Source organism: Podarcis raffonei, chromosome 10, assembly GCF_027172205.1.
Source record: "Podarcis raffonei isolate rPodRaf1 chromosome 10, rPodRaf1.pri, whole genome shotgun sequence".
Taxonomy (NCBI): Eukaryota; Metazoa; Chordata; class Lepidosauria; order Squamata; family Lacertidae; genus Podarcis; species Podarcis raffonei.
In genome coordinates this window covers 25,018,491-25,034,453 of record NC_070611.1, presented here as the reverse complement: position 1 = coordinate 25,034,453, position 15,963 = coordinate 25,018,491, and the positions used below count along the sequence as shown (strand labels likewise).

The window sequence follows — 15,963 nt, the reverse complement described above, 5'->3', positions numbered from 1 at the left end:
CAGGTTAAGAACGGACCTCCAGAACGAATTAAGTACTTAATACAAGGTACCACTGTAATTATTTCTCCACTGACCATGGTTGCTTTCTGGGTGACTGGACTAATTTTGATATATTTTGGGTTAGAAACATTTAATTTTGCAGGCGATTTTCTGTTACAATGTCCAAACTCTGTTGCCTTTTCTCATCGAAGATTAAAGTTGGTTTTCCCCCCATTAAATAGGCACTCATCTAGAGTAAACACACTGATCCTGTCTCAGTGTAATGAGGTGAAATGACCTTGGGCAACCTTCCCACCAAACAGTCCTGTACTAATGTCAACACTTACCATCACATTTCTCCAGTATTTGAACAGTGTCTCCAATCTCCAGTGATAAGCCATGGGGAACTGCTCCTCGAAAACTTGCAATTACTGAAAGAGATATTAAATTCCAATTAAACATATATATATATTTTTAACAAGTCACATGTTTGCCATTAAGCTTTCACTATAAGGAAAAGCATGGCCATTAATGAACTAATTTTTCTAAAACACACAGTGATATAAGATGTATTCATGGGCATAGCCAGGGGGGCAGGGAGGGGCAGCTGCCCCCCTCAATAAAAATAAATAAAAATACATAGCTAACTGAGGTTCTGCCTCCCCATACAAAAGCCCTGCCCCCTCCCTCACAAAAATCCTAGCTACACCCATGGATGTATCTACTAAAAAATATCAGATTATGGTTTTAGTGGGTAGGTGGCAAGAGCTTCTTTTTTCTTACTTTTACCCAATAAAAGAAAAAGGCGTTCCCTTAACAATAAGTAACAGAAACATGAGCAGTTTCTAGTATAAGGGCGGGGGGGAGTCTCTTCATATCACTATGAATAGAGCTGCAAAAATATGCAGACAAATTCATAGTAAAATCTAGGGCTGTGCTTAGATACTTAATGGTCCCTTTATTATAAATCTAGATAAAACCTGTAGCAATCAGATAATGACAAAACATACTGAGTATGAGAAGGAATGTGTTTTATTTTGTATTTCTCTTTTGGGGATTTATTTTTTTATTTGGCTGATTTTCAGGTGAGAAAAGGTATAGAAATCAGGGGGGGGGTTAAGTGAAAAGGGGATTTTTTTCCCCTTGCACCCCCACTAAGGATCTCAATTGCCACAATATTTTAGGATGCCCCAACTCATGGTTGCAATTAGCCTTGCTATTTTCTGTGTTAATTTTTATTCTGATCCACTTCCCTTGGCCAAGGTTTATGAGCTTTTTTGCTTTTTTGCTTTCTGCAAAATCTCCCCAAACACTAAGTTTTTGAGGGGTTTTTGGGAAATTCACCCAAAAATATACACTTCCAATATGGGCTGCCATGTACCCGGAATTTCCCGGACATTTTAACCGATTTCTGAAAAATCCGCCTGGCTGTTGTTTTCGGAGAACGAATCCGGGATATGTCCAAAAAGTTCTGGACATACGGCAGCTCTATTTTTAATGGACTTGCATGGGGTTTAAATGTGGTTGTAGCAATCTTACAAGTCTCATAGAACTTTGTAAAGGCTAAACTAAAAAAAAGTAGTAGTGACTTTCCAGGGTCATTCCTAAGTTGAGGAGTACAGATGCTGAAAGGGACTGCTAGAGCATTTAAGTTCCCTGCAAAAGATCAGATACATGCTCTGAGAAGAAAGGAATCTCTATTTACATGAATGTTTCAAAGGGACTTTACCTGCACTTTAGTTTTGTTTTCTAAAATGTGGGCAAAAACAAACGTGCGGGTGGAGAAGGGGAAAGATAAATATGTTAGACACTGGTAATCCATTTATCCTTTTTGATGTTAACCAATGGGTATAGTAATACTGGTAAAGAAATATCAATTTGGGCCAAAACTCGCACTCTCCTCCATAATCCCACAACTGAAATCAGTAACTGTAAGAAGCTCAATAGACAAAACTAAGGGTGCAACAAGAATGAAAGGAAATCCATCAGACTGGCTGAGAAAGCAAGACTCCAGTAAGGAGGAAGCAGCTGTGGAATTGCAGATGTGCACGGAGAATTACTTATCAGCCCAATCAAGGAACTGCAATGATCTCTCAAGTCCCAGCTACATGACAAATTGCCTTTAAAGTACCAGCTGCTCTCTCAAAGACACTGCTTGTGAGTTAAGTCCCACAATAGGAAGGAGGGGAGGAAGGAGGACAGCGCACAAGGTCAATGGCGCCCTTAAACAGTAATCCTGAAGACACTTCCTCTTCAGCCTCCCGGTTGTGAGCTGCACAAAACAACTATCTTTACAAAATAGCCTTTCTAAAGGCGGAAATCATCCCGTCTCAGCAGAAGCAAGAGCTGTCTCAGCAGAAACTTATAATGGCTGGAAGCTAACTTTCCTAGGCATTGCCAGCATTAAAGCGATTGTCATTGTTATGTGTCTTGTTATGGATAATGGCAATCCGTACAGTGCGTACGGACCCATGACACAAAGGGGCACCATTTCAAATTCCCACAGCAGCAGTGGTAGCAGAGGGGAAGGTTTGTTTAAGGACTCGCTCTTCAGTGTCAAACTGGAGAAATACAGGCTTGAGGTCTATTGTAAGTGAATGGAAGGACGTTTACAGAAGGGAAGTTACCTATTCGGAAATTTCTCCCGGGAGTGTGGGTCAGAGGGCTCTCCTGGACAATGTGGGAACAAGCACACTGGGCAGCAGAGCAGAAGGGAAACTTGCCTTCCAGAAATCTCTTCCCAATCATTTAATATTACAATCGAAACCAGACTATTTTAGGAACATTTGGGGGTTGTCCTTTGTACCCTTCGTAACTTCAATTGTTGTGCGGTTATCAACGCAGAACTGTCAACACAATAGCCTATTACAATTAGGATTACTTGGAAAACAAAGGGATTCAAGGGTTCAGCATGAATTCAGTACGCATTCCATGCATTCTGTCCACTTAATTGTTCACAATAATAGTACAGTGGTACCTTGGTTTGCAACCGCTTTAGATTACAAGCATTTTGGATTACAACCACGTCAAACCCGGAAGTGCGTGTCCCCTTTTTTTGGATTGCAACCAAATTGGGGTGGGGAAGCCCCATTGGCGAAAGTGTGCCTTCGGTTACAACCTGTTTTGGTTTACAACCGGACCTCCGGAACGGCTTATGGTTGTAAACCATGGTACCACTGTACGTCGAAACAGTTAAGTTGTTGAGAGATCCAGAGGAATAATCTCATGTGGTCTTAAACGTAGAAGAAACAACCTAAGCAGGCCCAGAACCACATTCTACATTCAGTGGGGCGCTGGAGTCAGTCTTGATCTGTTACACCTCCCCATCCACACTGTGTTTAATCAGCATACTTGGATTTAGGCCCTACCAATGAGATTAATCCATTATTTTATATTTTTATTTTGCAGTTGACAGAGCTTGTGAAGAGGAATCTCCATATGTACAAATAGGCTTATTTCATGCCTCATATTCTGTGAGTGGGCACGGTTCACTCTCTCACCCCACTGAGTTTAGATACACTCAGGGGATGGGGGTGGGGTGAACTGGTTCATGGAAATAGTAGAGTTGTTGATTTGGAAGCGACCCCAAGGGTCATCTAGTCCAACCCCCTGCAATGCAGGATTTTATTTTATTTTTGCCCGATGTGGGGCTCGAACCCACAACATTGAGCTCAAGAGTCTAATGCTTTACCAGCTGAGCTATCCTAGTCATATTCAGCATAGTAAACCTGCAAATTTTGTGGGGGTTACATTCCAGGAATGGCATCTAATGCCAAAATCATGTAAAGTCAAAACACATTGGGTTCCATAGCGGTTGCAACTGCCAACATATTTTTCCCCGGATGCCCGTCCCCCCCTTTTTTTATTTATTTGCCAAGCATGTAAAGCTGGATGTGCATAAATTGTGGGCTTACTGTACTTTATATGCTCCTGATGAACAAGACCAAATAGGGGAGTCAAAGCATGTGGCACTATTAATGACCAAATAGACATTTGTATCTTTCACTTAGGGGTCTGTCCTCAGTGGCAGCAAACACGACAGATGTCAATACCAGCACAGGCTTCTAACATAAACAGTTCATCATAGCTCTGCACATGTCCCTCTTGAACAGGACTGGAGAATCTCTCTTCTCTCTGCCCCACACCTGTCAAGGACCACATTTCCACATGGTTAACCTATCAGGACTGCGTGATGGAGGTGTGTGAGGAACCAGGGTAAAGTGGATTGAGTTTGTGAAATGGACAGGGTTTTGAAACTAGGCCAGGGCCACAACTTCCTCACTTCTGCTTTAGAAGGAGTGAAACAGCAAAGTAAAATGCTATTATTTGTGTGTTGCAGAATACCTCTTCACACTTACAAACCTAATAATAATAATAATGGTTGGCATTATTATTATTTATTATTTCTTCCCCAGCCACTCTGGGCAGCTTCCAACAAAAGATTAAAACAACATTAAAGCATCAGTCATTAAAAACTTCCCTAAACAGGGCTGAAATAATGCATCCCAGAAGATCAGAAGATTCCCGTGGTCTTACACTTGGGGGATTGCAAGTTTGTTAACTTTGTAATGACCATGAGATATGCACGTGTATTTGTTAACAATGCTTATCCAGGCCTTTGGAGCATAGCTGCTCTTCCTGAATAGCTCAGTTGGTCGAGCATGAGACTCCTAATCTCAGGGGTCATGCATTTGAGTCCCATGTTGGGCATCGCAGGGGGTTGGACTAAATGATTCTTGTGGTCCCTTCCATCTCTCCAGTTCTATGATTCTATGAAGGCATTAACTGCTGCAACCTGAATGAGGTTTTGATTGATTGTTTAAATGTGTTGTGATTAATGGTGTTATTTTATGTTCACTGCCCTGAGCTACCTTTCAGGAGGAAGCATTGGGGGAAAATAATTAACTAAATAAATGCACTTGTTCGCTAACTTAAGCTGCAATCCTATTTATGCTTACCCGAGAACAAGTCCCATAGGAATCATTGGGTGTCAGTCCTGAATAGACATGTAAAGGATTGTGCTATCAATTTAATTTATCATTACTAAAATTCCTTCATGAAACACGGAAAAGTATTCTAATGTCGCAATAGTGCAATAAGAAGGAAATAAAAACTCTGGGCTTTGCCCCTCCCTTTGAAAGTGAATTCTGATTTATTTATTTATTTAAAATGTAAGAAAGTGAGCAGTTGGAACATAATTAGCTACACTTACCCTTCCATACATTTTTATTATATAAACAAGCACTGAATGTTTCGGGCTCCACTTATTCTCTTTGCTTATAGAAAAAAGCCAACTTGTCGCTAAGCAAGTAACCCATTTTATCTCTATCCATAGTGCCCTATGGCTTCATCCAACATGAAGACGATTTGGGCTTTTTGTTTTTGTTTTGTTTTTAAAGCGGATAAATCAAAACACAGAGCTTTATGTTGATTTAACATAAAAGCTGGAATTATGCCAGCTATGGGCAGAGGTCACCCCTCGCTGAGAAACTTACTCTTCTACCCTTCTCCCTCCCCATCCAACCTTCTGTTAGTGTTTGGATTTGCAAATACTGCTGGACACTGTTGCATGCTTCAAAAATACTTCCAATTTTATTCTTCTTATTCTACTGCTGTGAATGACCCTGTCCATCTGTCAAGACTAATCCTGAACATCTGTACTGGGTTGGGTTGCCATAGTTCAAGAAGGAAAAACCCAAAGCACCACCTTTCGGAAATTCCCCCCAGACATCAATTCTGCCTTTGAAGTCCCGGTAATGTTTGGGGAAATCCGGACATATGGCAGCCCTATGTCTACTGGGATGCCTGTCTACAAGACCAACATGTTGTCACATTTAATGGAGTGTCATGTATTTGTTGGCGGTGCACGTTTTACCCTAGATTATCTCATGGGCTGCAATCCTATATCCATTTACTTGGGACGCGGGTGGCGCTGTGGGTTAAACCACAGGGCCTAGGACTTGCCAATCAGAAGGTCGGCGGTTCGAATCCCCGCGACGGGGTGAGCTCCCGTTGCTCAGTCCCATCTCCTGCCAACCTAGCAGTTTGACAGCACGTCAAAGTGCAAGTAGATAAATAGGCACCGCTCCGGCAGGAAGGTAAACGGCGTTTTTGTGCTATGCTCTGGTTCGCCAGAAGCGGCTCAGTCATGCTGGCCACATGACCCGGAAGCTGTACGCCGGCTCCCTCGGCCAATAAAGCGAGATGAGCGCCGCAACCCCAGAGTCATCCGCGACTGGACCTATGGTCAGGGGTCCCTTTACCTTTTTAAGTCCCATTGAACACAATGGTACTTCTTCCTGAGTGGCCATGCTTAAGATTGAGCCGTAGGTTTCCTGATGGCGCATGAGCATATATGAGAAAAAGGGAATGAGGTTAAACTTCATTTATATTGTATGTAACCCGCCAAGTTAAAAGGGGAGAAGTGCTATGGTCCAGAATGGTTTAACACAAAAATGAGGTGGAAGAAAGCTACAAAACTTCCCAAAACACAGGCAACAAAAGAGCGTAGGCACATTTGCAGAAAGAGGCACCCTGTCAAAAGTGATACAACAAAGAATGAAATAAGAGTCTTGTTATTTGATCCAGCACATTCACGAACTTTGCTGCAAAATACAGATAGAATTCTAAGAGAGGCCTTGTGCCAAGGTCAGTTTCAATACAGCTAAGCCCATGTGCTTGGCAGAATTATTCAAAAGAAGGCAGAAGGGCATAGCAGACAGCAAAGGTGGCATCAGGCAACTGTGAAAGTAGACCAGATAGCCACAAATCCAGTTGGCAGCCTCCTGGCAAACAAGACACCCAGAACTGCATGGATCCTTATCCTAGATAACCTGTTTTCTACTGCACTTTTCAAGCAGTGGGAAGCTTTCCAGAAGCTGTCAAGGTGAGAGCATAAATTGCAAGCTTGGGAGAAAGGTACGGCTTGCCAGACGATGCAAGGTTCATTGGCGGCTACAAATAATGGCTAGCTCAATACCAATTACACCAGGATTTATGGGAGGGAAGATAGGCTTCCAAAAATGCTATACTAATTATGTTTATTGGTGCCCAATAAGGAAGGGTTCCCTTGCAGCACTCCTGGTTCCTGACAGTTTCCTATGAGCCAATCTTAACCCTGACTTAATCTGGAGACACAACTTTGGATGACAATACCAAATCCACCCGCATTTGCACACAGCTCACAATAGATGATGTTCACAATGGAAGTTCTTCACATTTCAAATTTATATACTCGGTTCTTATAGGTAGATCAGCAGTGAGCAAGTGAAGGTTCTGTCCAACTTGGCGCAATGAAGGAAGGCTCATGAATCTCCAAAAGAATTATTCTCAAGCAGCCATAGATTTAATTACAGTACATGAAAACATTTTTGTCTCATTTTAAAATGGGTTGTGGGTGGGGAGAGAAAACAAGGTGGAGAACGAAGGATTTTTAAAAAAACAACCCACTAAATATTGGTCAATAGTGTAATAATTTATTTAAGAGGTATGTTTGTGAGGGGCGAGAGAACATTAACGGCAATTGGATTTATTTTATTGTTCCCCAATGAGAAATGAGGCACTTAAACTTCACTTGCGCAATGATCTAATTATGGAGTTTATTTCAGAGTAATATAAAAAGAATGACCCTTTAATTACATACCATACAGAAGACAGCTGGAACAATCAGGGTGCCGGGGTCTGTTTAATACCACTTTGAAAAAGTGAGTGCTATCTCCAGTATATATTCATGCACGTACAGAGAGCAATAAAGTCTTGTGCGACCTGAAAATACTACCCCACCACGCACGCAAATTAACAAATCTATGCGAAGTAGCATAAGCCTAACACCAAGTACCTTTGTCACAGAGCGCTATAGTATTCTATCAATGAACAGGATAGCTGCAGAAGTCTGTTCTCATTAAACAGCATGAGCCCAGCTGATAAATCTCATATGCGTTGTGAGAGAAAGCCCCATAGCAAATGTCCAAGTTAACAGTGCGCACGTTTCCTTCCTTCATAATAGAACAAAGTTAAAGACTGCTAGCTTCTGGATATAATAAAAGTTAATGACGCTTTCCTCAGCATTCATAATCTTTCTAAGGTTTAACTGCCTTTCATTGCAGCAAGACGACAACGATCACACTGTGTGTGCATGACAATACTGCAATGGAAATCTGACATAACATATGTTGCCTTCTGAGCATCTTTTGGGTGGTGGGGATTGGTTCTAGGTTTTACCCATGAAAAGCACAACTCCCATTTATTTTTTAATAAACTTTCTTTATAGAATAAATGAAAGCGAACTAGTTTGTCCCCCCCCCAAAAAAAATCTTCTAAAATTGACTTCTGTACATTGCCTAGCTGTCAGATATTGACCAAATGCTTCATACTGCCATTTGAAATCTAATTGTTTTTGGTAATATTTAATATGTGGCATGTGTTGACGAGAGAACCTTTTAAAAAAAAAAGTATAGAAATGTTGCACTTCATTGAAATAGAACACTATTTAGTATGCGATGGACGGCAAGCAATGCTACTTATGTTTTTTTGGCAACGGTTGACGCCTGAAAAAATCAAAGTAGTAAAGAGACAATTTGAATTTCAAGATAATAAGTTGTTACTGAAAATTCAAATTTTACATTTAAAATTTCACAGGCAAAATCTGGATGTGTCAAAATGAAAATTGTGCAAACTTTCACACTGTTGCCAATACTCATTTCAGCTCTAAATTACACTTAATACTACAGCATCAGGATAGTCCTTATTGATTTCGTATCATGTCTGCTTTTTGAGACACAATTGGGCAATCACAATCTTATATTATTGATTCCTACCTTGCTTTTAAGAGTACAGCATTCTGTAAAGCAACTTTCTCATTCCACCTCACAACACCTCTGTGAGGTAGGTCATTAATAATTCCATTTTACAGACTAGGAAATGAGACGAAGATAGAATAAATTGCCCAAGGCTATCCAGATAATTCAAGACTGGGCAAGAAAAGAAGCAGTCTAATGCTACAAATGGAATTATACTACTTTTTGGTTAAAAGGGGGGGGGGTGGAACAACAATCAAACTGACACAATGGAAGCCTCTCTTTAGTAATTCAAGTACAAATGATCAGCTGCACAAAAGCACCCACTTTTTACAGTTATTGGCAACGTTGGGGCCACACTAAAAATTATTTTACACTAAAAATAATTTTATAACCCCTATCTGAGAAAGGTTGTCAAGAGGGTGGTGGAAGTCTAGATTCAGGAAGGCATACTTGGAGGAGACTAAATATCTGCACCCGTTACTGTGTACAGTCTTACCTTGCTTCTCGAATTTAATCCATTCCAGGAGTCCATTCGACTCCCGAAATGGTTCGGAAGCCAAGGCGCGGCTTCCGATTGGCTGCAGGAGCTTCCTGCAGCCAATCGGAAATCACGTCGGATGTTTGGCTTCCAAAAAATGTTCGCAAACTGGAATACTCACTTCCGGGTTTGCGGCGTTCGGGAGCTGATTTGTTCAACAACTAAGGTGTTCAACTACCAAGGTACGACTGTAGTTTCAGGCTTGGTCATGGCACTGAAATTTCCTGGGTCACCCTGGCTAATGATATTTGTCGGGAAACCAGATTGAGGGAGTGCAAATCTGCTTGTTCTTCTTGACCTCTTGGCCATTTTTGATACCATTGACCACAGTATCCTTGAGGGAGTTTGGCATTGGGGTGGTGGCGGCGGCATTGTGCTTCAGTGGTCCTGTTCCTGCCTCCAGGGACGAAAGGAGGCATACGAATTTAATAATAAACAAACAAGCAAACGTTATACAACCAGGTTCATGAGCCCTGCTAGTTGCCTCTGTGCTAAGGTTATGACAAAGGTTTCCATGATCTGGCTCCAAATGGACATTTAAAAAGCAATAGAAATTCTCCACCTGTCTTTTTTTTAAAAAAAAAAACAACAACAACTCAAGAGTTTATTGAGTAGGTAACTCCCAGGCTGAATAACGGTACATCAACTGTCAGAAATATATATATCCATGTATTTGCGTGTTATTTGCGTTTGTGTGTTATTATTTCTAAAAGTGTCTTTTACTTGCCTGAGCTGACAGATCTTCACCCTCCATTCAACACTAACTATCCATAAAGATGAGTACAGTGGTAAAAGCAGCACATTCTCTCTTCCCCTCCTCTACCACCCCAGCTGAGACAAACCCATTTTCTCTGCCCATTCCATTTCATTCCGTTAATTCAGCAAGGTCATTAGCCAAGAATCTGACAGAAGATAACTTTCCAAGAGACATAATAAATGCAACAAAAACTTCTAGCTCGAATAAGCTTTTATATATATTCTCTCTGGAGAAGTAAACAGTGAACACAGTGGTCCACTCCTCAGCAGTATTACATCAGCAACAGGTCACATTCATTTCCCAAATAAATAAATAAATAAGTTTATGTGTGGGGTTTTGCTATTAGCCTCTAACTGACAACAACAGAAAAGGGAGACTGCGCAGGAATTGGAAAAAATGGAGAAAAGGAGCTTTCATTATCGACATTTATTTTAGGAATTTATATCTGGTTTTTCTTGCCAAGGGAACCCATAGCAGCTAACAGTCAATGAATAAAACAACAGTAAGACAACTGAAACAAAAATATAGAGCATAAGACTTCCTCACTAAAAATCCAAAGCACTATAAAGGCAACAGCAAGCAAGCAAGCAAGCAAAATAAGGTTAGTTCTAGTTTGGTGGCTGAAGTTATAGAAAGCCAAGGTTTCCCTGGGAAGGACATAGCACCATGTTGATAACCAGTACTTTCCCTAAATGGGGTGAGAAGATACATCATGATTTTTGCAAAGTTCATGTATCATTTAACAAGTTTCAGGAGTGGAATTAGTATATACTGCTTCCATACCCAACATGCCTGCCTCTGGTTTGAGGGGACTCCCTCAGTAGGTAGCCTTTGGTAGGTCCTCTACATTTAAATTTCCCATAATGCCTCTAAGGTGGCATATTTCCAGGACATTGTGGGATATCTAAAATATTAATTTGGAGCTGGGTTGTGTTAGTGCAGGACTGGTCCCTGTCAGGGCTCTGGGAACCTCAATAGCTGCTCAAAGATGCAGTGTGCTGTCGCCAGGTCCACCACCACACAAAAACCTGCCTCACTTGTACATTCTCCCCTTCCTTGCATCAAAGGAAGGTGTTAAAAACGTATTTGTGCAAAAAATATATCTCAACCTGCAGAGAAACCAGCCTCAGAGTCATCATTATACAGTATAGTTCTAGAACCTCTTTTTCTTCTCAGAAAATGTCTCCTACAAACCAGGTGGCATTGTGGTCCAAACCACTGAGCCTCTTGGACTTGGTCGGTGGTTCAAATCCCCACGACAAAGTGAGCTCCCATTGCTCTGTCCCAGCTCCTGCCAACCTAGCAGTTCTAAAGCATGCCAGTGCAAGTAGATAAATATGTACCACTGCGGCAGGAAGGTAAACGGTGTTTCCATGTGCTCTGGTTTCCATCACGGTGCTCCATTGCGCCAGAAGCGGTTTAGTCATGCTGGCCACATGACCCGGAAAGCTGTCTGTGGACAAATGCTGGCTCCCTTGGCCTGAAAGTGAGATGAGTGCTGCAACCCCGTAGTCACCTTTGATCGGACTTAACCGTCCAGGGGTCCTTTACCTTGCCTTTTACCTTCAAAGCTATCCACACCCCAACTCTGCATCTAAGTCCATGCACACACTCCCATTTACTCTGTAACCAGCATGCCTCCACTGCTGTTTTGGGATGCAGTCTACAAATGACTTTACCACAGTCCACATCTATCTTGTCATTTCTTATGAAATACAACATTTTGGTGCATCTTTCCCCAGAACAGCTTTGATCCACACGTGGGGTGGGGGGGAAGAGAGAGAGGACAATCTAGCTGTGCATAAAGCTAATAATGTGTACACAACCTAAAACCAGGTATTCCCAGACAGGAATTATGAGCTGTAAGACTATAATAATGTGTGAAGTGGCATTAAGCCCTAAATTTCATTTTACATCTGTTCCAGCATCTATTGCGATCCCAAAGCAATAGCTGCAAGCTGGAGTCATCAGACATGCTGCAGCAATGCTCCAGCTTCCCAAAGTGTGAAATTTTGCTAATCACAGTTCTCACCCTAGCTGGCATATTACTTTGTTTAAAAAGTGGGCCGGGGGGGGGGGGACCCTCTCTTCAGTTTCACTCTTAAAGGCTGCTGATTAACTCAGCATTTTGTCCCGCTGAGACTGTGAAAGGCAAATGTCGTGTTTTATATTTGTTCTAGCAATCGGGATAATAACAACTTTCCTTGCAGGCCTCAACAATCAAGGAGGCTCTGGAGCCTGTAGGCATGTTGATGAAGCTCATCAATGAGAAAGTCTTCCTGGGATCCGTTCCATCAAAAACAGCAGGATTCATTACACAGCTTGCCCAAATGAGTCTTTCAGAACTTTAGCAGAAGAAGCAGGCATATGCTGGACATTGCTAATATCCTTTTACCTGTTCCTAGAAGATTATCCAATAGTTTGCACATTGTATTAAAACTGCATCCCTCGGTTGTTGCACTAGGAGGGTAATATCTTTGTTTGCTTTAAGTATCTACATAAGTGAGAAGTGAGAGCTGGACCATAAAGAAGGCTGATCGCCAAAGAATTGATGCTTTTGAATTATGGTGCTGGAGGAGACTCTTGAGAGTCCCATGGACTGCAAGAAGATCAAACCTCTCCATTCTGAAGGAAATCAGCCCTGAGTGCTCACTGGAAGGACAGATCGTGAAGTTGAGGCTCCAATACTTTGGCCACCTCATGAGAAGAGAAGACTCCCTGGAAAAGACCCTGATGCTGGGAAAGATGGAGGGCACAAGGAGAAGGGGACGACAGAGGACGAGATGGCTGGATAGTGTTCTCGAAGCTACCAGCATGAGTTTGACTAAACTGTGGGAGGCAGTGGAAGACAGGAGTGCCTGGCGTGCTCTGGTCCATGGGGTCACGAAGAGTCGGACACGACTAAACGACTAAACAACAATAACATCTACATAACTACTACAAAAAAAATCTGGGAAGATAATTCTAGTGAATTGTATGTGAACAGTCTGCTGACCCCTTCCCCACTGTGGGGACATATTAGCTGCACGAGTATGGAGAGGAACAAAACTATATGCTGGGATACTGCTGAAAAGCTTTAGAGCAGGAGTCCTCAGTGTTGCATCATTTCTAAAGGCAAAGACTCACTCAGGGGATATATTTAGATTGTTTTCAAGTTCCCCTTGTCTAAGGGAATCTGTATATTCACACATACTAATTTTGGAAAGAGGAAACACTGCTTTATACAGACTAGAAAAATGACAAATAAATCTTCAGTCTCATCTCCATGTAGTCTGTGCCAAACACACCAGGACAAAGTTTATAAGAAACCAAAGTTTCAACAGAAAAAAGCAGCCATGAAGCACACATTTGCCCATTGGCAAAAAAGCGAATAGGGCCATATGTCAGAATCTGTGTGTGGGATGAGGGAATCCTGTGGCCCTCCAGAGGGTGTACAGTCTTCGACAGTGAAGGAAGAACACTTTTTTTCATGAATTGTAGCCCTGGATGGCCTTAATGCCTATGAATTTGAAGTTGGTGGACATTACTAATAATAATAATAAATAATAAATTTTATTTATATCCCGCCCTCCCCAGCCGAAGCCGGGCTCAGGGCGGCTAACAACAATAAAACAATACAAAAGTACAACACAAACAACACTCTAAAATCATTCATTATAAAATTAATTAAATTCAAGCCACTGGCCACTATATCTTATGGGTGCATGGTTTAACTATGCACAATGTGAAGAAGTTCTTTCTTTTGTTTCTGCACTCAGGTTCGCTGAATGTCTATGAGTTCTAGTATTACGAAGGAGAAAAACTTCTATATCTGCTTTCTTAACACGATACACCATTTCATATACCTATATCATGTCATCTCTTAAAATTTTTCTCAACTGAAAAGCCCCTAAGTGTTGTAACCTGTCCCTATATGAGGGTTGCTCCAACCCCTGGTCATTTTGATTGCCTTTTTGTGAACCTTTTCCAGCTCCGCAAGATTCTACTTACCACTATAGACATCGTAAACTATTCCTCAGAGTATGTATGATGCTTTGAGATAGAAGCACAATATTCATTTTGTTATGTTTGTATCCTACCCAGTCATCCAAGGAACTCAAAAGTGCCTCAGATACAGCCCTGTAAGGTAGGGTGAAAACACTATACATTATGTACTTTGGGCAAAACAAAAAACTTTGTATCATACATGTCGCTCAAATGACCTTATATCCTCTGTAAATAAATAAATAAAAGGAAAGGAAACAGCATCCAACTTGACTGCTTTTCTTATCTCTTCCATTTGAAGGGCAGGGTTTCATTTTGGACTTGGCAACGTCTCACTGGAATACTAATGGCCAGAAATCAGCACTTCGTACACCTCTGAGTGACAATATTTTTCCAGCTTTGCCTGTTGTTGCGTTTTGTTCACTTTAATCTCACCCGCTAGCTATTTTAGGCTTATCTCTTTGAAAACACATACACCAGCCCTTTGCATTTTTAAGTTCCAAACTTTCCCGGGTATGTCGGAAGGGGGCAAAATTTTCAAGTGAAGCCCATTTCCATTCTCCCTGCAGCATTGTCAAAGGAAGAGTTTATCTAAAATATACTGTGGCGACATTTTTCTCCCATATGCATCAAGTCCTTTCTCCTCCAATAAAACGAAGACTGAGACTTCTTAGAGATTGCAGATCTCGGCTGTACATACAGCAATTTTGACACCTTATGTAGGTAAGCAGCACTATATGACTGTTATATGGACTGTACTTTGTTTTGTTTTCTTTGTTTTTAAAAAGGGTCATCCACTATGAACCCACAAATGCTGCCTTTAAAAAGTTAGCACTACTAAAATGGTCCACAATTTTCTTGGTGCCATTTTTTTAAAAGTGTATGTTTATAAATGTTCCACTGCTGCATGCTCCAATAATGGAGTGCAAAACTCCTCTGATGATATCTAAAGTTTTTTTTAAAACAAACAACAACACATCCCCCCAAAAGCACATTTACCCACCTAGGAATCTCTCACTTGCGTGGTAGGACATTACACGTGTATATGTGATAATGCACACACACAATTAATATGCATTGCCAGGATTATGAGCATATATTTCACAACCCAATGATACTTTGGAAGAAAGAAAAAGGTAGAAAGTGCATGGCAATCCACCTTGCACCCGCTGTGATAGCTCAGTAGCTAGAGCGTGAGACTCTTAATCTCAGGGTCATGGGTTCGAGCCCCACGTTGGGCAACACAAATTCCTGCATTGCAGGGGGTTGGACTAAAATCAGGGGTCAGCAAACTTTTTCAGCAGGGGGCCGGTCCACTGTCCCTCAGACCCTGTGGGGGGCCAGACTATATTTTGGAAAAAAATAATGAATGCATTCCTATGCCCCACAAATAACCCAGAGATGCATTTTAAATAAAAGGACACATTCTACTCATGTAAAAACACGCTGATTCCCGGACTGTCCATGGGCTGGATTTAGAAGGCGATTGGGCTGGATCTGGCCCCCAGGCCTTAGTTTGCCTACCCATGGACTAAATGATCCTTGTGGTTCCTTCCAACTCTACAGTTGTATGAGTCTCCTGAAGCTGAGGCTCCAATACTTTGGCCACCTCATGAGAAGAGAAGACTCCCTGGAAAAGACCCTGATGTTGGGAAAGATGGAGGGCACAAGGAGAAGGGGACGACAGAGGAAGAGATGGTTCAACGGTGTTCTCGAAGCTCCGAACATGAGTTTCTATCTTCTTGAGTTTGACCAAACTGCAGGAGGCAGTGGAAGACAGGGGTGCCGGGCATGCTCTGGTCCATGGGGTCACGAAGAGTCAGACACGACTAAACGACTAAACAACAACAATGATTCTATGACCACCCAGTGTATTGTAAGGTCTCACATGCCCTTTGATGTATCTG

General features: G+C 41.7%; 1 protein-coding gene across 7 annotated transcripts in view; it reads right to left on the bottom strand.

The window, feature by feature from the left end:
* DOCK4 (dedicator of cytokinesis 4) overlaps nucleotides 1–15,963 on the bottom strand; it is a 254,753-nt gene that overhangs the window by 161,911 nt on the left and 76,879 nt on the right. For 6 of the 7 annotated variants that reach the window (XM_053407020.1, XM_053407021.1, XM_053407023.1 and 3 more), the window contains exon 2: nucleotides 327–410. In XM_053407020.1, the coding sequence (XP_053262995.1) occupies nucleotides 327–410 (84 nt within the window). Of the gene's footprint in view, nucleotides 1–326; nucleotides 411–15,963 lie in introns of those variants that run through there. The other variant, XM_053407026.1, reaches the window with a different exon arrangement.